Raw genomic sequence first — 22566 nt, forward strand, 5'->3', positions numbered from 1 at the left:
CTCCATTTATTGTTAATCTAACTTTCTCGAAAACTTTATATTTTTCAATACAAGGAATGAAATATACAGTAATAAAATACAGTAGTAAATACAGTAGTAAAAAGCATATTAATATTCCGAGTGTGTAAAATAAGATCGCAAACATTTTGCAATAAAAAGATTTATTTACTATTTCAATGTTGCAAACAAATTCCGCATTGGGAAATAAACAGATTTCTAAGGCGTCAAAAAGACAGAAACCTCAGATGAAAGACCGCTTATTTTCTTATCGATTTCAGTGATGTTATTAGAGGTTAAATCGAGACTCTGCAATTCAACGAGATCAGAGAATGCGCCGTTATCTACCGTGTGGATGTTATTATCAGATAGTATGAGATATTTCAGTTTGGAGAGCCCTGCAAAAGTGCCGACTTTAATATGAGATAGTTTGTTTCCATTCAGTGGTAGGTCCTCTAGCTGAGACACATCCTGAAACGTTCCCGGCTCAAGAGAGCTGATTTTATTGTGCCCAAAATGAAGTTTCTTCAGACTGACTAAATCACTGAAAAGCGTCCTGGAAACGCTCGTTATCAGATTATGATCTAGGTAGAGAAATTCCAACTTGTTTAATCCTCGAAAGGCGCCGCTCGGTAAAATCTGCAATTGATTGTCGTCTAAATGCAGACGATTCAATTCGGTTAACTCGGCGAAGGCGCCAGGCGCCACATGTGAGATTTTATTGTTATTGAGCCACAGGTACAGCAGTCCGGGATTTAAATTCGAAAAAGATTCCTCTTCTATCGCCGGGATATCATTGTTACTCAAATATAACCACATTAAGCTCGATAGACCAGCGAACGAATCCTTCGGTATCGCATTGATCTTGTTGAAGCTCAACAAAAGCGCTTCCAACTTTGGCAATTCCGCGAACAGGTGTTCCGACAATGATACCACGTTGCTGTCCAGATCAAGACGCTTCAAGTTAGGCAAACCATGGAAGGATCCCCTTGTTAGCACAGATATTCGGTTTCCTTCGTTCAGATTCAAATGCGTCACCGTTACATTTTTGAAGGCATCCTCCCGAATCGCCAGAAGATCCATGTCGTTAATGTGCAATCGATTTTCGAAGTGACGTCGTGTAACTTCGACCAGCACTCCTTTGTTTTGACAGACATTATAGCCGTCTAAATTCTTACAGGTTGGTTCCTTTTTGACTGGCGAAGTTCTCGCCGGGATTATCAGAACGATTTGCGAGAAAAGTAAAAGAAATCGCCACATCGTGTTCAGCAGTCGATGCGTTCGATCGAGTGATATTAATACAACTGCAAAGTCGCCGCGTTTTACGCATTTGCATATCGTCGAGAGGAGGCAATTAGATATCGGAGTGACTTTTGACATTGATAGCGTCATCTTCGAGACGGGAAATTTTCATAAGTGCATTCTCGGAAGGAAAAGATAAATTGGTACTACACGTCAAAGTTGAAGATAGAAAACGCATGACTAACTGGTGGACAGAGCAGTGATAAATTTCTTGTATTATCATGCTATTCTTCGCGTTTCTTCTAATATTTATCGTCCATTTTTTAAATATTTTGAAAAATATTGCTACGATGATACTCGAGTCCAGTTTTCTCTCCATTTATTATTAATCAAACGTTCTCGTTAACTTTATATTTTTCGATTCAAGGAAAAAGAGTAATAAAAAGCATATTAATTTATTATATCTCGAGTACGTAAAATAAGATCGCAACAAGACTTATTTACTCTTTTTATTGTTGCAAACAAATTCCGCATTGAGAAATAAACAGATTCTTAATGGCGTCAAAGAGACAGTAACCTCAGATGAAAGTCCGCTTATTTCCTTATCGATTTCAGTGATGTTGTTAAAGTCTAAATACAGACTCTGCAATTCAATGAGATCAAAGAATGCGCCATTATCTATCGTGTAGATGTTATTATCAGACAGTACGAGATGTTTCAATTTGGAGAGTCCTGCAAAAGTGCCGGCTTTAATATGAGACAGTTTGTTGCCATTCAATCGTAGGTCCTCTAGCAGAGACAAATCCTGAAACGTTCCCAACTCAAGAGTTCTGATTTCATTATGCTCTAGATGGAGTTCTTTCAGATTGAGTAAATCACTGAGAAGCGCCCTGGAAACGCTCGTTATCAGATTACGATTTAGGTAGAGAACCTCCAATTTATTTAAGCCTCGAAAGGCGCCGCTCGGTAAAGTCTGCAACTGATTGTGGTTTAAATGAAGACAATTCAATTCGGTTAAACCGGCGAAGGCGCCAGGCGCTACGTGTGAGATTTTATTGTCGTTGAGCCACAGGTACAACAGTCCGGGATTTAAATTCGAAAAAGATTCCTCTTCGATCGTCGGGATATCATTGTTATTCAAATATAGCCACATTAAGCTCGACAAACCAGCGAACGAGTCCTTCGGTATCGAATTGATCGTGTTGAAGCTTAACGAAAGCATCTCCAACTGTGACAATTCCGCGAACAGGTGTTCCGACAATGATACCATGTTGCTGTCCAGGTCAAGGCGCTTCAAGTTGGGCAAACCGTAGAAGGATCCCTTCGTCAGGTCAGATATGAGATTGCCGTTATTTAGATACAAATGCGTTGCTGTCACGTTCTTAAAGACATCTTCCTGAATCGAAAAAAGTTCCATGTAATTGAGGAATAATGCACTGATATTATAATGTTGCGTAACTTCAACAAGCACTCCATTGTATCGACAGATATTGTAGAAGATCACGTCATGGCAGATCAGTTCTTTCTCCGACAAAGCTGTGGTTAAGACTATCAGGACAATTTGTAAAAAAAGCACCAGAAATTGCCACATCGTTGGTGGCTAATACAACCGGTCGAGTGATACAAATGCAAAACCGCTGCTTTAGAAATTTATATACCGTCGAAAAGACGCAATTAAATAGCAAAATGTGCCTCTCAGCATTGATATCGTTATCATAGAGGTAGAAAATGATTGCATTTTTAATGAATAATACATCAATGAGTATCACATGTCAAAGTTGAAGATAGGAGAAGCGTTTAATTTGCAAAATATTTCACGAAATAAAAAAAGCAAAATTTCCTGTACGATCGATGCACGATTTCTCGAGTTTTCCCAGCATTTATCGCATTTCATTTTTAAGATATTTTGAAAAATACCGAAACGGCTAAATTAACGCGTTAATTAAAATGAATATCATATTAACCGCAGTCTTTGTGATCGCGAATCCATTTTAGCAATCCGCTTATATTGCGGATGGCAGGTTGTTCGCCACTGATTATCTGTAACGAGCAAGTAGAAAGTATGTAATAGTCCAGTGAGCACCCGGGACAGTGAGGCGATCACGGAAAGTGGAGTGAAACGGTAGAAAAATACGGTGCGAGTTGTATAAGGATGTGAGCGTCCTAAGGCGGATAATCCAAGGCTGATTACCGCTTTCCAGAAATAATCATATATTTTTTTTCAACATACACTGTGTCATATTTATTATCGCGCATATGTATTTATGTCATATGTATGTATTAATATTTATAAATGTAAATATCTTTCTCCAAGACGGCATTTATTTCCGCGGGACTTGTACCGTTAAAATTTGTATGCTAATCTCAAGGTCTAGCTCGAATATCGAAGAGTTCGGATTCCGAGAGAATTGCATCAATTTCGCAAGAACGATTTCCGTGCGGGTTTTCAAGTGTTTGATGACGACGAATTACGGTGCAGGCAATCCAGCGAAATTATCCGAGAAAGAAATATGCATTTGCTGTTCCGATTGTTCGAGAGATAAGATAAATATGTACCGCGGGCGATTTTCAAGGCTACGCATGTCTTCTCGCGAGCGGTGCCGAGAAGCTTTCTAAGGTATTGGTGAAAACATCAGAAGAGCGATTCGCCTCTCGCTCGCGAGGTCATCGAACGATGTACATCCCACTCACTCGGTTTCTCGATTCAGGTATTCCGCGGTCGATCGGTCGGTCGGTCGGTCGGCGGTTAGTGACAAACCGATTCGCGATTACCAATACAATATTAATGATGAAGAAGCTTAAATTTCAATCAAATAGCAGAATACAATAGGATATCCGATATGTCTCTTGGCCGGAATCGCGACTTTATATCTCTCTTTATATTTTCTTTATATTTTATACTTTATATTTTCTCAAAAGTCAGCTTCGCGCGCGATTAATGTTTATGATTTCCAAAATTATGAACAGTCTTGTTATTGCAGGAAAAAGCGCTGCTAAATGTACTAACTGTTTGTTTTACTTTGCAATCAACATAATTGCGCGAATCGACTTAAAAAAAAAAACTATGATTGCAAAAAATAAATCGCTAATTTTTATCTTGTAATTTTTTTAGTTATAATTCGTTCTCCACAATCGCTGAGCTTGCGAGATTCCCGTGTATTTTTCCCGTTTGCAAGAACACTTGTGTATCGGTACACCATACAATGACCGCGTTACCGTCAGCACTTGAGGTGTCGACGTCTATGCAGCCGGTGAATGTCACCTATAATGGCCACATTACGCCTCGCACAGCGGTGAGTATGCGCGCAAGTAATTGGCATTTGTCTCAGCTGTACTCTTAATCAATTTTTTTATACGTAGAAAATAATTTGGTAGGACGTAGCGAAATTTGATTTCGCAAAATTTGCGTCGCAGCACATTTTTTAAAAATATAAACAGACAGCATTTTTGGAGCGTAAACAATCGCTTGGTATTTCGAATAAAATGAAAACTTTTGGATTATCTGGCAGAGTTCTGACTGCTCCTTCTCATCGCAATTTTTCTCGCAATTCTCGCTCATAATTAAACACGGACCTTTTTATTCATTAAATGCAGGGTACACGCTTTTTTCGATCTAAAAATAAAAAATCGATCCAAAATAATCGACGTGCAGTTGACGTTGCGATCTTGACATTAGGCGTGGCAAGAAAGTTACCGTAGTACCGTTCTTATGAAACCGACGGAGGTCGGTCGTGCTCGCGCGCGCCTCCGTGTAACCTTTTACATTTTGCGCAAGCGATATTTCTGCGCGAACACAAATGTATTATGCACCGCGCGGATGCTTTCCCGTGCCGAACCGAAAAGTTGAAAAATACGGAGCGCGGGTGGGAGCGACGAAGTACGACTCGCGAGCGACGGAAGGAGAGAGGGAGAGCGCGATACGCGCTAGATCGTTTCACCTGTATATAGCGCGATTACGAATTCTACGTTGCAAATGTGGAGAGCGCAAGCTTTCATCGTTGAGCCGATGAAATACCGGATGATATTTGCCACTGTAGATTCATCGTCTTTTTTTTTGTTTTTTTTGTTTTTTTTTTTTGGACACATCGGATGTTTTGATTGACATTACTCGTTGCATTGTGGAACTTAAGTGGATTTCAACATTTTGCTTTATTAAATTAAACCTATAATTTTTGTTGCGAAATATTTAGGTAATCTCGGAATTATCAAATGTCTCGAAATATCATACATTAAAAGCGATTAGTCTTGTGCAATCAAAAAACAAGCGATTAATTTAAATGCTAACGTAAGCGCAATCGCGGCGTATCGGCGAATAAATAAAGGAGGGATTGCGTTAACGCAAAAGCGAATCGTTCAAATTTCAAAAAAGGAAAGGTTCGATCGACTCACCAGAACTATTGTGAGCGTGTCCGGTAACATTGCCGGTGGCCGAGTGAACCGCGTTAGTAGCGGCATTCGCGACCTGCTTTAAAGCGCTTATCACTAACATGATTCCGTTAGTTAATTAGCCGTCGATCAGCGTCTGTTGCGCGATACGAAGTACACCGGCGCGCGAAACTCACAGCAAGAGCCCCGTGCACTAAATTTCGCGAATAACGATTCGGAGAGAAGGAGCGGTAGCAGCCGTGGAAGCGGCTCGACGCGAACTGGGTTCGGCTCGAGAACGTCTAAGCGCGCGACTGGTCGCTCGTGCGAGCAAGCAACGCGAAAGGGAGTTCGGAGTCGTCGTCGTCGCCGCCGTCTTGCTCGGTCCCCTTCTTCGCAGTTTCACCTTCACGGAAGTTTTCCTTCGCCGCCGATTAAAGTCGCCGACCGTAGACGAAGACGACTCTTCGACACGCACTATGACGCGCGATGCGTTACGTGGACGTTGTTCCTATCCGTAAAAGTCCGGAAAGTAATATGTGTAATCACTAATACGCCCGGGGACCAATTATGTAAAGAAAAATTATATAGCAAAAAATTCCATTGCGAGAAATTCATACTGAAAAAATAAGAGAAAAAAATTGTATAATAAAAGATAACGTACTTCGATTAAATAAGTATTCTCATCGCCTTTTACGAGAGAAACTGTCGCGACGCTGCCGAATTAAAAGAATCCAGTCAACCTCGTGTCTCTCGGTCGAATTAGGCGCGAGGAGAATTAAAATCAAGATTCCGATCACCACGGCAATAATTTCTCCGCGCGCGGCGATGAATTTGACGAATATCGATATCGGCTCGTGTCGTTCCCTCTCAGGCACCGAAGTGCATCGTGTAGAAGTTATAGAACCCCGGGAAAATGGCTGGTGACATTGTAGACCAGCTTACCGGCAAACTCAGCACTTTGCGACAAGTACCTATCCGTACCACTCTCTCCCTCCCCCCCACGGCGATGTCCAATTAAGTGTGCGCTAAGATTACCGGCGGGAAGCAGCAATTTGGAACAGCGACAGGCGCGAGTGCACAGCGCGGCGACAAATAAAACGCGGTCCTTTAACGGCGCGGATAAACAAACTTCTCGACTTTAATGAGGATAAAGAAACGCAATAAAACGTTAGAAAAGCATTAGGAAGAAAAAAGCGAGGCGGAGACCGCGCGCGTAGCGCGCGCGAGAGCGTGACATCGTTATCGAGGCTCGCGCTAAATCGAATTTCGAGCCCGGCTTCCTTGGCTTCCGTCGCCGTGTACTTGAGAACTCAATGATCTCCTCGAGTTTTCCGAGCACGAATAGCGATGGCGGAATACCAGTCGAGATATGCGCGGTCGCAGCGCACGATTCGATGCTACTTTCGATATAAGGCGTCTCTCGAAGAATTCTCGCGTGCATCTTAAATCATTCGGTTCAACACGCTACATATAGATATCGCGCGTCGGGAGTAACATTATTATTATATTTGCGAATAAAAGTGGAGAAATTGCACGGACAGAATTTATTAGACGGACGATTTCAGTTCGTTAAGAGACCCATACTTCTTGTGGCGAAATCGAGCGTATTTTCGTTCCACGACGCGCGAGGACTATCGATTTGCCGCTACACATTTGCTGAAAATCCCTAGTAGCCCCTAGCTCAATATTATGCATTCGAGTTTTTCGCGGAGCAGCCGCCCCGACTCGACCCACACCACTGCTGTCGTAACAAAAGCGAAGTGGCTGTGTAATACGCCGACACGACGACGACCCGAATCGCGAAAATAGGGAGTCGGAAGTCGAACAAGAAGCGCCTGTCGTAGACAGAGCTACTACTGCGTCGCATTTTCTCAGAAAATCAGTTCATGAAAATGTGGGTGGGTGTTCTGTTCTGACCGGGGCAACTCCCGAGCCCGAATGTCTGAGTTTTCAGGACGTAATTCCATCACAATATAAGCGCAGTCTAATAGCTAAATTCTTTTATTCAAATTGCGAATCTCTCACGACTTTTAATCGCGCACACGACAAATAACGAAATATCTCGCTCAGAGGTGAATTAATTGATCGATCGAAAGCGATATCACCCGGGTGATAGCCACCAAATGCATTAGTGAAGTTGATTTCATTGAATTTCATCAAATCATCCCCGGGATTGAGAGCCGCGATATGCAGACCTCACTCGAGTTCCGGTCGATCCCTCTTTACATCCACGCTGCGTTTTATATAAGCGGATTGCCACAAAGCGGTTTAAGCTCCGACGCTTTTATCGGAACGAGAGAGGGGAGAAAACTGCCTGATATTATCACGTAAATATTTCCGTACTAACGACATCGACATTTATAAAGTACATTTAAAATAAAAATTTAATCAAAAACTGCGAACACTACAAAGGCCCCACATACTTCAGAGTACAGTGACATATATTTAAAATTAAAAAAAAAACAACAACAAAAAAACAACTTTGCCTGCTAAAAATTTCTACCGCGACACTATGCAAGACGAAGGAAGGATCGTGCTCGCCAATGTGCCGATCGATGCGACGAGCAGGAGCGCTTTTTACGATGCTTTTCCATTTGCGGTTCCCGCGGTTGCGGATGAATCTCCATTGAGACACAATTGCGCGCCACGGAACATCTCTGACAGTCCAATATTCAAGTATGCATTTGGATTTATGGGTTGGTCTCTGAAATATCCCGCGAACACTCCGCGAATATCTTGGATATCTTGTCTCGCAGAACGGAAATTAACTGTCCAAAATTAATTTTGCACTCCTCAGCGCATAAAATTCTTTTCATTATTCAAAACAATTATCAGTAATGTTTTCCGCAAAATATAATTAATATAATTTGTTTTTACGTAACGTAGTTAATATGCGCGTATGAACAGGATATATTCAGCATTTATCGCGGCTCTTCTCGTGGCTTCTCGCTTGTAATTTATAATTAAATACTTCTCTTGCATCGTTTCGCGCAACAACACGATTATCTGTCAGAGGCTATTAACTCGTGGAAGTTACGACTACATTCAATCCCGCCTCATCACATCAGTCACTTTTCTCTTATCGAATCTACATTTGTTAACATCGTCACGCGCGTATTTGCCCTCACGTACGAATCGGTCTTATTTGTAGTCGCGGAGTCGTCTTTTCTCAAAAAAGATCAGTTCTTCGAAAGAGATTTCGAAGAATATATTCCGCGAACAGGAGGACTGTTCTAACAGATAAAGTGAGGAAATGGAGAAACAACGACACCGAAGCAGAAAGTCCAATAATATTCAATAACAGTTTCCAAATAAAGCATTCGAAAAATTGAAAGTTAGCCTTGGATACAATTGACAGATAGGATGTCATTCCATGCTCGTTGAATAGCGCAACGACTATGATGTACCTTATCGAATAAAACAGAAGCGAGGGAAGTTGAGACTTATATTTGATAGAAGAGACGTCTGCTTTATCACGCGAAAATAAGCTACACTTGAAAAATAAATTCATAGACGAGCAAAAATTAGAAAACCATCCTACTTATTTAATTGCAAACGACATAATAATCAGCGATGACGAATATGTAAAAATCGTGTAAAAACCAAGGGAAAATCCATCAACAGGAAAATCTTTATCGTTAGTCATTTATTTTTTTCCCTCGAGATAATTTCTCTTCTTTTTTCCCCCTCAAGTTATCTTTTCACTCTTGAATTGAGACTATATTTCAACGACGATATTTTAACGCCTGCGAAATTCCACAACGACCATCCAGCAGCCGGGCAGCTTCATCTCACAGTTATCCGGCTGACTTTCCTTCATCCCCGGTATGAACAACGAAGCCGGAAGAGAGCTCATTCGTCTTCATTCGCAAACCCGATTAACTACTATTCGAGTAAACTGAACTGAATAGTATCCAGTACAATATCGCGCGCGCGACGCTTTCCATTACTACACTCGTGCAATTCAAACGATATATATTCGCTAATCTAACCGTACGGTATCACTGCGCTCCAGCCGCCGGTCGCGCGGACAAGCCGATCGTTCGATGGAATGCCTTCATAGCGGTAGAGAATAATGGAGTACCGAGTCAAATTGCGGTTCAGTGTTGCGTCGTGATTAATTTAATCCTTCCTTGCGTTTCCGACGTTCGCGGAAGCGACAGGAAAAAGCGCGTTTGCGGTACTGTTGCGTAAATATTTCGGTAAATATTGACGACGTCGATATTCTCTATCTATTGAAGTGAATTTCTCAAAATACAATTTGGGTTGTCAAAATAGTAGGAATAAATCTATTCGTTTATTTATACGTATTGTTGTAAATGTAATCTGCGAGATGTTGGTACACATCTGTAATTTTAGGCAGCCATCTCGCAGATGTAAGAATGCACATGGTTGCAATTTTCATCGTCTAATCCACCCTCGATAAGGAGCATTCCGCAATTTTGGTTGCCTTGATAGTTGTCGGGTTGATTTGGAAATTTAGTCGTCCACTTGGTGAATCCTGTTTCTTCTAAAGGGTCGCCTTCGACGGTGATCCACTCACCCTCTTGATAAAGATCATGAATTCCGAGCCAACCTTCGCGTACATTGTTCTCTTTCATCAAACGTAAAAGAAGCTCCTCCTCCGCTTCCGAATTGATAATCGCCAAATAACCTGATCGCGTTTGAAATATATTAAAAAATCTTTTGCTCTGATATTTGTACGTTTATATTATCGTGACCACGATACTTCTTTAATTTATGAATGATGTGTTGTGTTAAAGCAATTTTTCAAATGCTAGTAATACATGCCAATTAATATATCAATGACTGATGATCGTTTGATGATGCGTCATGAGTTATTTTCTTTACCTCCTTCAGTGTTGCAAGCTTGGCGAGCATAGTTCCAGGTGAGTTTACGAGTCACCAATTTATGCGCAGTTAAACCACTAGTGCCAGTGCCACCCAGTTTTTCCGAATGCTTATTATTTATTAATATTCGCTTGAGCTGGTCTTCGTCGTATATATAAAATATTTGCTGGCCCACATTGTAGTTGTTATTTCCGTTCATAGCAATCACGGGTTTCTTGCTCAACTCCTCTGACGGGATAGAATTATTTTAATAATTTTCCGAAACAAAAAATTGTTCACATCTCTATTTCTCCGAAGATCACATTTATTCTTATGCAAATCTTCTATTTTTTATGTAACACGTCTAATTTAACAAGATGAATAAAGTACGGAAAATCTACAAGCTGTGACAATCTAGCTTCGATATTTTTGAAGAAAAATATCTTAAAAAAAACTTTTAATAGCAATCTAAATCGAGAGACTAAGCAGTTTCAATAAAACACTGATAGAGAAAGAGAGAAAGTCGAAGAGAAAATAGATTTTTAAAGTTTCAGTTTTAAACTTTCGTATAAAATAAATTGTAAGCAAGGATTTATACCTGTAATCGCGGTCAAATTGCCGTTATCTACATTTGGAATAGAAAGAAGTCGAGTCGACGTGTCTTGAGCAAACGCATATCGCTGAGTTTCGCACCAAACGACAAGAACAACTAACAGATACTTGAACATCATTAGATGTTACCACTGAACAGTCTCGTGAAGCAATGCCACGGTAGACAGTCGACGTTGTGCCCGTCGTTTCGTTATACTCAATCGGTAAAAGATAACCCGACGCACAGGTCATGAGGAAAGATTAAAATTGACGTAAACAGTAAAAACAGCAATGAAGTGTATCGACATTGCAAACTGAAAAAATTGTAATCGCAACGATACGCGTTGTCGCGCAACCGAAACGCTGGGATTTTTGATTTACGATGATTTACGGGATTTACGATGATTCGTATTGCTTATTTTTGCTCATTTATTAAATTACTCATTTATATACATATATTGTTAACAAATACATGCGACTATCCATCATCATATTGATAAATCGGCAATATCAGACAAAATTCTCCATTACACGGCAATCTCGCAAAAGAAGGGAACCAAAACGTCGCATAGCTCATTGGTCATTCCGCCCTCTTTAAGAGCCGCGCAATTTTGACGATTAGCATCACTGTTGGGTCCGTTGGCCGCCCACTTAGCGTATCCGGTATTTTTTAAGGCCTCATCCGTGACGGTGACCCATTCACCTTTTTTGTAGAAGTCATGCACTCCGAGCCAAGCGGCGTCTATGCCATTATCTCGCAGCATGCGCAAAAGAATTTCCTCCTCAGAGACCGAATTGATAACCGCCAAATGACCTAGTCGTATGCGAAATTTTATAATAAGAAATCTTCCGCTCAATACTGTTATACGGGATAGCTATCAACATTCATCATGATAATTTTCCAATGAAACCTCATTAAATATCGGCGAGCAAATCAAATACGTAATATCAATCGCAAGTCAAATACACGCAACATGCGCTGATTGAAACATGAATTCAATAATTAATGATCATCGTTCTACATTAGTGGCGCTTCATGAATTATTTTCTTTACCTCCTTCCTGAATACAAGTCTGGCGAGCATCGTTCCAAGTGAGACTGTCAGTTTGAAGTTTGTGCGCTCCTACACCGGGCGTGACGAGATAGCCAGCAGGGTTCACATTTGCTTTTGCCACAATCGTCGTTTCGACGTTTACGAGAATTACTTGCACGCCCGCGTTAATATTATTTGATCCGTTTATCTTAACTAGCACTTTGTTACATCCGTCTGATAAAAGAATAGAAACAAAGTTAGACATTTCTTGAAAAATTAAAATAAAAGGGACTATTTGCGTCTATGCAATTTTATCTCGTTATAAAAATATCTCGTGATAACTGAAAAAATTTAATGCTTCTGCAAAAAAATATATAAATACGTAAATCTTCCAATAGAAAAGCAAATCGAACGTCGTATTGCGATAAAATAGAAATCAGAGACACCAGAAATATTAGAATACTGCAGCAGACATCAGAGTACAAGAAATATAGTAGTCACGAGAAGTTTAGAAAACGTAAAAAATTCAATTTGTTTCCATATGGTTCAAATTTGAGAATAAAATATATCATTAAGCGAAAATTTACCTTCAGTACTATTATCTGGATCTGTTGCGTTCTGCAACGAGTTCAGTAGCGGCAAGCTTTTAAATAACGCCGGAAGACGTTGAAGTACTTCTTCTTGCGGAACCGCATGTCCACGAGTGTGGCAAAGAATAACGAAAATAAAGAAATACTTGAACATGTTTGATCTTGCTATTAAACAATCTCGTAAAACGTCTCGACAGGTTTTGCTCTTGGCTCAACGAACGTTTGCTTTTATATTCATTTTGAGATTCGATAAAAATTTAGATTAGATGTAAAAGGATTAGATATAAAAGGATTAGATATAGAATCATTAGTTTGCATTTCTGAGATTTGTTTTCCTGATTTCTTAAAACTTTATTGTTTGTCATGTTATTTTTATTATTATTTTTATTATATAAAACACTTGTGTTTATCGGTGTTCGTCGTAATCAATGTTTAATCGTGTCTTTATCGGTACTTATACATTGTGTCTTTGATCTATATCTAATATCAGATTTCTGTGTAATCAATTTTATCTCTTGTGATAAAACGCACTTTTTTGCATCATTCTACATCATAATAAATATTCATCATCATCAGTATATATGTATTCCATCTAATGTTGTAAAGATTTAACATTCGAAAGACGATGATGTTCGTGGCAGAAAAAAATTCTCTCTTGTCGTAGACATATTACAGTCCTGTCAGCAGCGATCTAATAAACTTTCCACAAAGTAAATGAAGCGAAGAAGTAGTTCAAAGGAATGATGTAAGAGACGGTGCGTAGGAAAGCAGTCTAGCCTGCAGTAATAACGTGGCACGCATCGCTAACCAAATGTATTTTAATAGCGAGAGGGGTCGCACAGCCAGAGGCATTTTTGCGACGCGAGGCCTATAAAAACCGGTATGCAGAAGTAGCGATTAGGAATCAGAACCAGCTATCTCCGCGTTAAAACATGCTATAATCTCATTTACAAAATGCGAATAGAATTGATAGACCGCGCGAGATACCATATCTCAAGCGCATTTAGACATAATAAAAATGTCATGGTGACGATTATCGCGATGGCACTTATCAGCGACTGAAGATTTATATTTGCAGTCGGATCAGCTATGCCCTTCGAATAATTTAGCCTGCACACGTGGTGTCTGCTACATTATACATTTGCGCGCAATCGGACGAGGTAACAACTGTGGCAATGAAACGGCATTTTGCAGTCAAACTTCCACGAGCAACGAGATGATATCAAGAACAATTCAAAATCACAACCAAGAGCGCAGATGCAAATATCGTAAGATCATTTTACTCATTTCCTATTTTTCTCTGCAAAAAAAAAAGACAAAAATTTTCTCTCGAATGTCGAACATTCGAGATAATTGCAAACGTATATTCGTCGCGATGCGATCACGAAATTCAAGAGATGTTTTCAAAGCATTCGCACTAACAACAGATTGAAAGTCACTCGTCTCAATCGTTCGGGAGACGAAACTTCCCTTCGAGAGAACGCTCTTAATCAATTAGCATTTATTACCGTCAGATTAGTCATCGCGACCTGTCTCTCTATCGACCGAAAGTTCCCTTCGACGATATTCAGCCCGCGTCTCCGAAAGTCAAACTGGAAATCGCGCGCTCTGAATGCGACACTGGAAGGTCTTCTTGAAGATTCATTCAAGGCTGCGGATTTAATAGCCCCGAAGAGGAATCAGAGTCGCAATAAGAAGGGACGGCGCGCGCGATTGCACTAACTGAGCAGAGTTTGGTCGGGAAGTAGCTTTGGGACTTTCTCGGGCGACATTAGTTCCGCCGTCGCCGTGCCACGCTGGTTCCGTCTACATTTATCTCTCCTTTTTTTCCTCTCCATTCGCAAACCTCCTTCCTTCGTCCCGAACCTGGGGGATTGCAAACCGGTTGCACTCTATCGGTTATTTAATCGAATCTCCCTCACTATTTATTGATTACCCGCCGCGCTCCGGCGTAATCCTGTGCGCTCTGCTTGTCTAGCTTTTATTTTATGACACGCTCCGGCGTGCAGATTGTCCGACAGACCCTGGCCTTTCTCGGACACGGTCCCCGATGACGTATCGCGAAAAGCGTTCGTACGGAAAAATGCGAAACAAAAACTGGGCTGAAAATCGCTTTGATACAAAAATAATCAATCGCGCGATAGAGACAAACCGATCCGACGCACGATCGACGTTCGACGGAGGACGCAATTAGTGGCATTAAAACGACTCGAATGCCTCGTAACGACGATCGCTTCGGCGCATAAAGAAAATACCATCCCGGAGCGAGAGGAGAGAAAAAAAAATGCGCGTGGGCTTATTGCCGGTTCGCGCGATATATACTCGGCGACGAGTCAAGGATGCTCGAGAAAAAAAAAACTGCATTTCGCGATGCGTCGCATATTGCAGCGTCAGAGGTAGTTAAGATTTAGCTTTCGGCTGCATTCATTTGCTAACTGTAGCGCCTCGTCCGTACTCCGTAGTCAAGCAAACTTGTTAATTGCGTGCTCGACCTACTCGACGTTCATATAATGGAGTCGTGTCACGTCTGATATCGCGGCGAGTAAATTAAAGCGGCAGGACCCGGGTGAAAGATGAAGCCGGAGCGCGAACAGTGGATGACGATATTGAGAAAAGCACGAGAGACCGATACTTGTCAAAGTGCAAGCGGGTAACAAAGAGAGAAAGAGAGAGAGAGAAAGACCGATAATCCAGATATTCAGATCCACTTGTTCGATCCGGGAATTACTTTCGAATCTCGTAATACACGATTGTTCTTAAGCTTATGAGATTTTCGACGACGGTGCGTCGTCGCAATCACGCGCGGCGCGCCATCGGCGTTGTAAATTAAGATATGGGTCTCGCGTTTAAGCTGCACCCTGCCACGCTGCGAGCGCCGAGGATCGAATATTGCATGCATAAATGCAAGCCTATCCCGCGCGGAAACAATGCAAAGGTCGGCACTACATCACACGAATGATAATTCAGGTAAGTGCGAGGTCGTCGCTAAACTCGCGATTAAATCACCGAACCGGGATTAATGAAATGATCATTATTTAAAGCGGCGCATTATAATGTACGAACTTTATCTCAGGCAGTTTATCGAGAAACGCCGTGAGCCATTACTTTGACCAAGTTGAGATAATTGCTAACCGGATGACGGTCGTTACGTAACACCATCAAGTCCGGCGGAATTATCGGGAAATGTGAAAAACGACAAACGATAATGCGCGAAATCTGGTGCGTGGGATGGAGCGGACGCGCGCGTAAGTTACGTTCTTCAGTGAATGAGCTGATAATCGAATTGATTTGCCAGCACCTGCTGCTTTGGCGGATTGCGAAGAAAAAAAGGTTCAATTAATCTTCCGAGAGTCAACTTTGTATTTTCAATGCGCGCGCCGTGAAAGCATTAAGCGCATTTCAGATTAGCGATTAAAATATCTCAAATTCAATTTGCCGTTAAGTAGGTCGACTTCGGTCAAGGAAGTCTCCGAAGAAGATCGTAAGTTCCGCGCGCGCGGTTCATATATATTCACTTCGAGCTTTTCACGCGAACGAACGATAGGCCGACGCACTCGAGAAGGAATAAATTTCCGACGTATGAAAAAGTCGCCGTTAAGAGAGCGTCGTCCGAAAGATGGTGATCGGAAGTAATCTGATAATTCGGAGCCGTCGAAACTGTGTGAAAACTCGGATTATACAATGACGATTACCGTAAAACCGGAAATATGTAGGCACTTATTTCACGCGATTACACGACGGCACACGTATCGATTTTTAATAAAAGGCTATCTAATAATAAGTTTTCCTTGGTAAAAACTGGCACCTGCGTCATTTGCTCTTGAACAGAATGTCATGCTTCTGGATATTTGCGATGCAAATAAGAGATACACGAAGTTTGACGTGGGAAATTGGATTCTAATGTAGGTACCTTTCGTGTAGAGCGCACACCCTTTGTAACTACCGTTTATTTTACCGGCGACAATTCCATTTCCACAAATTCGTCTTTGCCTTTGATTCGCGCAATGAGCCACGTAATCAGATAAATCCACGTCGGAGAGATTGAGATTTTTTTCCACCGTTCATGGAAATGCGTTCATTACGCGAAATCGCGAAATCGATGATACGAAATTTCAATTATCGATACCGGCGATATCGGCGCGCATTATTGGCGAAATCGAAAGGCTGTCTTGCTGCGAGCGATAAAGAAACTGGGACACTCGAGTTATTTGGGAGGAAGAATGACGCTTGACCGAGGGGATTTTATGACGCGATGCGACACGACGCGATGCGGTTCGAGTTTCGGGCTTGCAGTTCGAAAAGTCGAGGCGTTTTCACAGCACGCAAAAACGTCACGCTGAAATCACACTTCCGTTGTCTAAGAGAAAAGTTTTCGTGACAGACGCCAGCGATTCTGACATTACTTCGGATACTTCTCTGTTTAAAGCTTTGTTTCGTTGTTTTTCGACTGTCTCGTCGCGAACAGAAATCCACGACAAAGACTTCAAAAACGAAAACGCGCACACACATGTACATATGTACAAGCGCGCTTCGGCACACATATCAGCGTGCAATTTGTCAATCATGTTTATTCTCAAAATAGAATCACTTGAATCGAATAAGGATAAATTTTTCCGTTACCGCTGATATTGCTCTAAATACAGCTTCGTATATTCGTTGATAAAAAAGAAGAAAAAACCGTTTTCACGAAATGTGCGCAATATCTATTCTCAAATATTAGACTTTAAACATTTCGATCTGAAAATGCATAATATGATATAAGCTCCCGCGTTATAGAGATTTCCAGTCGTTAGACAAGATTTAACAAATCCGGATTCAGGAAAATCGCTTTCTCGGAGACAATCCTCTTCGTACGAAGAGAACACGATTTTCTTGATAGAAAAAAAATTCACTGCTTATTCGATAAATCTACAGATAATCTCGTTCGTGGCAATAGATTGAGCCAACGCCGCCAACCGTGCGTCGGTCGATCACGAAGCACGGAATGGACTCGTGTTATTGTGCGCGCCACTAAATATTTAACGAGATAAAACGGTAATCAGTTAATTACTCGTTGCTTATACGCATCGTCGGCCGTTGATTTTGCGCATTATTCCGGAATATTTCAACACTTTTTCTTCCGCAATAACCAACACGTACATCGCCTAGCGATTATTTATATATCCATCTCGATTGTAATTAGCGCGTTCAGCAGCTATATAAAATACAGTGCACGATATCGTGACAAAGCGTGTCGCACGTGATAAAACCGAATTGTGCATGGATGATAAAATTCGACGCAAAAGAGTCCGAAATAAATGATTCTCTCCTCGATAGCGTTTAATTCTTTACACGACCGCGGCAATTAACGAACCCGTCATTACCAAATATATCCGCTATTATATGGTTAAACAACGTAATCCCCCTTCGGAACTTTCACGTAGCATTGAAATGAGGAGCGTATCGATTTGCCAGTAGGCCGATTACGGCACAAAAGGCGGCGAGAAAAGCATATAGCATAAATGTGAAGTACGAACCGATTGTTGAGCGGGTCTGCGGCTGGACGATCGGATTGTTATTCGCTTCAGCGTTCGTCGAGCGGTGATCGGACGTGACAGTTGTCGTCGAGATGATATTGTTAACGACGCTGCCGGGCACGGATGTCGATGTTGTCGAGGCCGACGTTGTTGTCGAGGACGGATTCGTGGCGTTCGTAGCTGGCTTCGACGACCAGGAGCTGCAAGTGTCGCAGCCTTCGGCCGAGCGTGTTGATAATCGACAGCAGGACCAGCGTTTTCCACTCCAGAGACCCGCGTGGTAACGCCCGCTCAAGCTCGAATTCTCGCTGCACACTGTAACAAATGGGCATCGCTCGTAAATCGTGCTTAAGGATGATATATCGCACTTCAAATGACAAATTCCACTAATAAAGAAAGCGTGTCGTTTTTTTTTTTATACCGATGTGAAACGTACGTGACGGAGTGCTCCAGAATTTCTCTCTTAAAGTTTGATATTGACTTAGCTTATCTATCGTAATAAATATCAAAGTTACTGCAATTTTTATATAACATCTTTTAAATAAAATATTATTCTTAAGCATTATTATGTCATCTATAAATTTATCTTTGTACTAAAACACACATACAATGTTTTTTCTGCTTGCAATAAAAATCACGATTCAGAAAATTACTATTAATACATTCAATATTCAAATTAACATAGATATATGCTCCATGGTAATGCGAATCTTGCTTGTCATTTAACGTCAGACGAATCATTCACGGATGAAATACTTGCTCGAAATCGGAATTGAATATCGATGTAAGAAAAAGAAGAAAAGGAGGAAGGAAATAGAAGGAAAATTTACCAGCGCGTATGGCACGTATCCATTCGGCGCGGTCCTGCTCGCGAGCGGCGAGGAGATAGAGCGTATACTCTTGACCAGCTTCCCGGTATCCGACCTGGAAGGGTAACCCGGATGGTATACCGCCACCCCCGCCGCCTGCATCGCCGCCACCCGCGGTGTCGCCAACACCGCCGCCTCCGCCACCGGTGCTACCACTTCCGAGGCTGGCCGTTTCCACCACGTGGACGCTCTCCACGGCGATCCGTCCGCGTTCCTTGCGGCGCTGTAACAGATAACAATCTCTGATTGGCATTTGATTCACTAAAACACCAATGGTCTCAGAATTACATTGATCTCAGAATCCACCAACAATTTCCATTGAATAGAGCTGTATTTATTATGTAGAGAGTCTAAAAAATATAATATAAATATTTGTATAAAATATAATATAAAATATAATATAAATATTTATATAAATATAAATATAATATAAATATAATATAAATATTTGCACATGAGTAACTAAGATGATAATTGTTTTTAAATTATTTAATTTATATTTGAAATAAATATGAGCGCTGTAGTAAAGTAGTATTTTAAATATAAATTACATAATGCATATAATAAAACATGAAATTGCACACAACTCTGAAATTTTCCTTCTATATTCAGCAGTTTACGTAATCGCCTCAATTTCAGAATTAGGTCCAGAGTTTCAATTTTAGATTAAGATGTCAAGCGTTGGGGTAATCTCGATGTGCTTGTTACCGGAGTATATCTGATTGCACTTAGCCAATAAGGCTTTAGCTCGAGAATACATTATTGGCTTTGATGAGGAAATTAAATTGCGATAAACTATTCATGCTACAATAGCAACGGAATACCTTCCGAATATCGACACAGTATAGTTACGTTTCAGACGTGAAAAAGTAATTTGCGAGCGGGCACGGAGCGACCCTCCCCGGGGACATTCCTAGCGGAATTCGTGATATGTGTCCGTGCAACATGGATTTTCCATCCGAGAACGGGCAAGCTAATCGAACAAATGCGAGAGAGAGAGAGAGAGAGAGAGAGAGAGAGAGAGAGAGAGAGAGAGAGAGAGACAGCAGAGAGAACTATTCAAATTCGATCGAAAATCTCTTTACCTCCACGTTGTACGATAGATCCTGCGACGCGGCGAACACGATGAATCCGACGAAGTCGGTGGCTCGGTGGTTCCGCACGTGGACCACGTTATATCGGCCCGAGATCGGTACGATAAACGGTTGACCGTTTAGACGATTTAATCTTCTTGAAACGGTGTTCGGAGGGAAACGAGAGAATATCGAAATTGCAATCGATGCGCCTTAACTATTCGCGACGTCTTACAGTTCCGAGGATCGATAGGTACAGCTTGATCCTGTCGCTCAGGATCAGATGGCACCTGGACAGAGCGCGTCGGATCAGGATCCAGGAAGGTCGACTGTTACGCCAAAGGATCAAGGCGCGCGTCGACGTTCTTCCGCGCTCGTCGAGGGATTAGAGCGTTATAGACTCGTCCGAGGAATCGTCAACTCGCGGAAGAGTATCGAGTACCCGAGCGGAACCGGAAGTCCGACGTATACAGCTTCGTTATACTTTGTCGACACCGACCCCGAAAGACGGCCACTGACTGAGCGAGCGAACGAGCAGCAGCAGTATCAGGAACCCAACGACAACGGCGGAAGAAAGGACGAGGAGAGGAGGAGGAAAAGGTGGAAGAGGAGGAGGAGGAGGAGGCAGGATGGAGAACCCGCGCGGGGGCGCCTGCGCCACTAATTTTACACACGGTATCACGGTGCACGTTATCCGCCACCCCCTGCCGAAAGCAGCCTGGTCCACCAGTCCACCTACCCAACGGCCCGCTTAGCTACAGAGGTATAGCTACTGGTACTAGTCACGACCGCACGCAGTTACCGAACCGATAGTTACCGGTTGCCACCCTACTCGTTGTCGCGAGATTGAGGGGACTGTGCTATCGTGACAAAGACGAGATTAACCCGGAAACTCTGCGACGAAAATTACAACGGAACAGTATATCACAAGTTATCCGAATTAGCCTTTATATAATTAGTGTGTTATTAATAGTTCAATAGTTAACTAAAAAATTGATTATGTAAGATAAATTTTTATTTCAATTTTTTTAAATAATTTAAAAGTAGTTCAAAGAAACAAATTGCACTGTTGTATAATTAATTTTAAAAAACTTGATTATATAATAGTACAATTTTGCACATAATTACTTGAAAAGAAATTAGTTAAGTTTGTATAAAATTGTAAAGAAAAAAGATTTCAAAATAAATGTTTTTGATGTTTTGTGTGAATGCAATATTGTTACATTTTCAATATTTCAGTTATTATCTGTTACAGTTTCTCTTTGAAGCAATATCAATTTCTCAAAATAAGAATTTTATGGGAACAATAACAATGATATATCATAACAATGATAACAATATCATTAACAAAAACGAAAATTTAATTATTATTGTCACATGATTGTCACATTACAAATAATAAATAATAAATTGACTGACTTTGTGCATATCATATTTTACTGGATTTTAGAAAATAAAATTCAGATATAAATTTCAGAATTTTACTCACCTCACCATCCCCATCATAGTAGATGAGATAATGTTTTGTCAGCACAAACCATCGTTGCTTGTAATTGACTGGAGTAAAGCGTTTTTTATTTTGGGAGCGTTTTATCATGAATCCTTGTCGAATAACATCTCCACCTTTTGACTCTGGCTTCCCATCCTTTCCTGCCATCACAGATGAGGGGCCTCCCTAGCAACAGGAAAAATATCATCTTTACATATAATAAGATAACTTCATTAAAATCTAAATATTTTATTATGTGCTCTGAACACAGACTTAGTATTGATACTTGTTGCACAACAGCTTAATTCAGCAATTCTTTATAAGAGATACACAAAAACTTAAGTACATTTAAATCTGGCTTATTATTATGTGGCACATCTGGTCTATTCGAAATAAACAGAGGATGCAAAGGAATCTCTAAATATAGCACATCCGGAAATTTTTTTCTCACTCTATCACCCGCTTCCTGCCATATAATTCAACTCACGTGTGAATTAATGAGCAATTATTATCTTCATCGTTACCGCATAAACGGCCCTGTGCTCGCACAACGGAGCGGAATCGAGAGAAACGCGAGCGAGTGTCGCCGAAATCTCGGTAGTGTCGTTACACCTAAAGGAGCGGCAGCGCGAGAATATGTGTGGTTATCCCAACGTTTGATAATTCGAATTCTACACCCACCGCGAGGTCTGTCGGCGTTTACTGGCCGCGCCAGCGACATTTTGGGCGAAATCTCGCGCTTACCATGCAACAGATATGCGCTACCACCACGCAATCCCGACACTTGTTAAAAACATGACCGGCGCCCAAACAAAGAATTCACGTGGAACGAACGCATACACACACCGACAATCTGTCAAACGAAGACGTCTCGCGGCGACGTCGGGAATTTGCGAGATATCAGGAAATGCCTGACTACGTTGATCAACGTAACGCCGGATTCCCACGAATAAAGAATCACGTGTGAC

General features: G+C 41.3%; 4 protein-coding genes across 8 annotated transcripts in view; all 4 read right to left on the reverse strand.

Annotated features, from left to right (window-relative positions):
- The window catches only part of Btk (tyrosine-protein kinase Btk29A), a 32515-nt gene extending 9985 nt beyond the window's left edge, over positions 1–22530 (reverse strand). For 3 of the 5 annotated variants that reach the window (XM_067351039.1, XM_067351038.1, XM_012374103.2), the window contains exons 1-4: positions 22343–22530; positions 21599–21784; positions 18998–19259; positions 18168–18482 (exon numbers count right to left, since the gene is read on the reverse strand). In XM_067351039.1, coding sequence (XP_067207140.1) covers positions 18168–18482; positions 18998–19259; positions 21599–21784; positions 22343–22345 — 766 coding nt within the window. In that variant the 5' untranslated portion in view covers positions 22346–22530. Of the gene's footprint in view, positions 1–5628; positions 9729–18167; positions 18483–18997; positions 19260–21598; positions 21785–22085 lie in introns of those variants that run through there. The other 2 variants (XM_012374104.2, XM_012374105.2) reach the window with 2 other exon arrangements.
- Positions 145–1404, reverse strand: LOC105676327 (insulin-like growth factor-binding protein complex acid labile subunit). Its single transcript, XM_012374110.2, has one exon. The coding sequence runs from the start codon at positions 1387–1389 to the stop codon at positions 217–219; it is 1173 nt and encodes a 390-aa protein (XP_012229533.1). The 5' UTR covers positions 1390–1404; the 3' UTR covers positions 145–216.
- Positions 1735–5629, reverse strand: LOC105676328 (insulin-like growth factor-binding protein complex acid labile subunit). The gene has a single exon (XM_012374111.2). It carries the CDS (start codon positions 2828–2830, stop codon positions 1736–1738), a length of 1095 nt encoding a protein of 364 aa, XP_012229534.2. The 5' UTR covers positions 2831–5629; the 3' UTR covers position 1735.
- Positions 9874–12863, reverse strand: LOC105676332 (C-type mannose receptor 2). Its single transcript, XM_012374117.2, has 6 exons — positions 12649–12863; positions 12083–12295; positions 11559–11842; positions 11036–11174; positions 10459–10686; positions 9874–10261 (listed from the first exon to the last, which is right to left on the reverse strand). Exons 1-6 carry the CDS (start codon positions 12803–12805, stop codon positions 9963–9965), a joined length of 1320 nt encoding a protein of 439 aa, XP_012229540.2. The 5' UTR covers positions 12806–12863; the 3' UTR covers positions 9874–9962.
- Positions 22531–22566: the final 36 nt, after the last annotated feature.

The sequence above is a fragment of the Linepithema humile genome, chromosome 3 (genome assembly GCF_040581485.1).
Source record: "Linepithema humile isolate Giens D197 chromosome 3, Lhum_UNIL_v1.0, whole genome shotgun sequence".
NCBI classification, from domain to species: Eukaryota; Metazoa; Arthropoda; class Insecta; order Hymenoptera; family Formicidae; genus Linepithema; species Linepithema humile.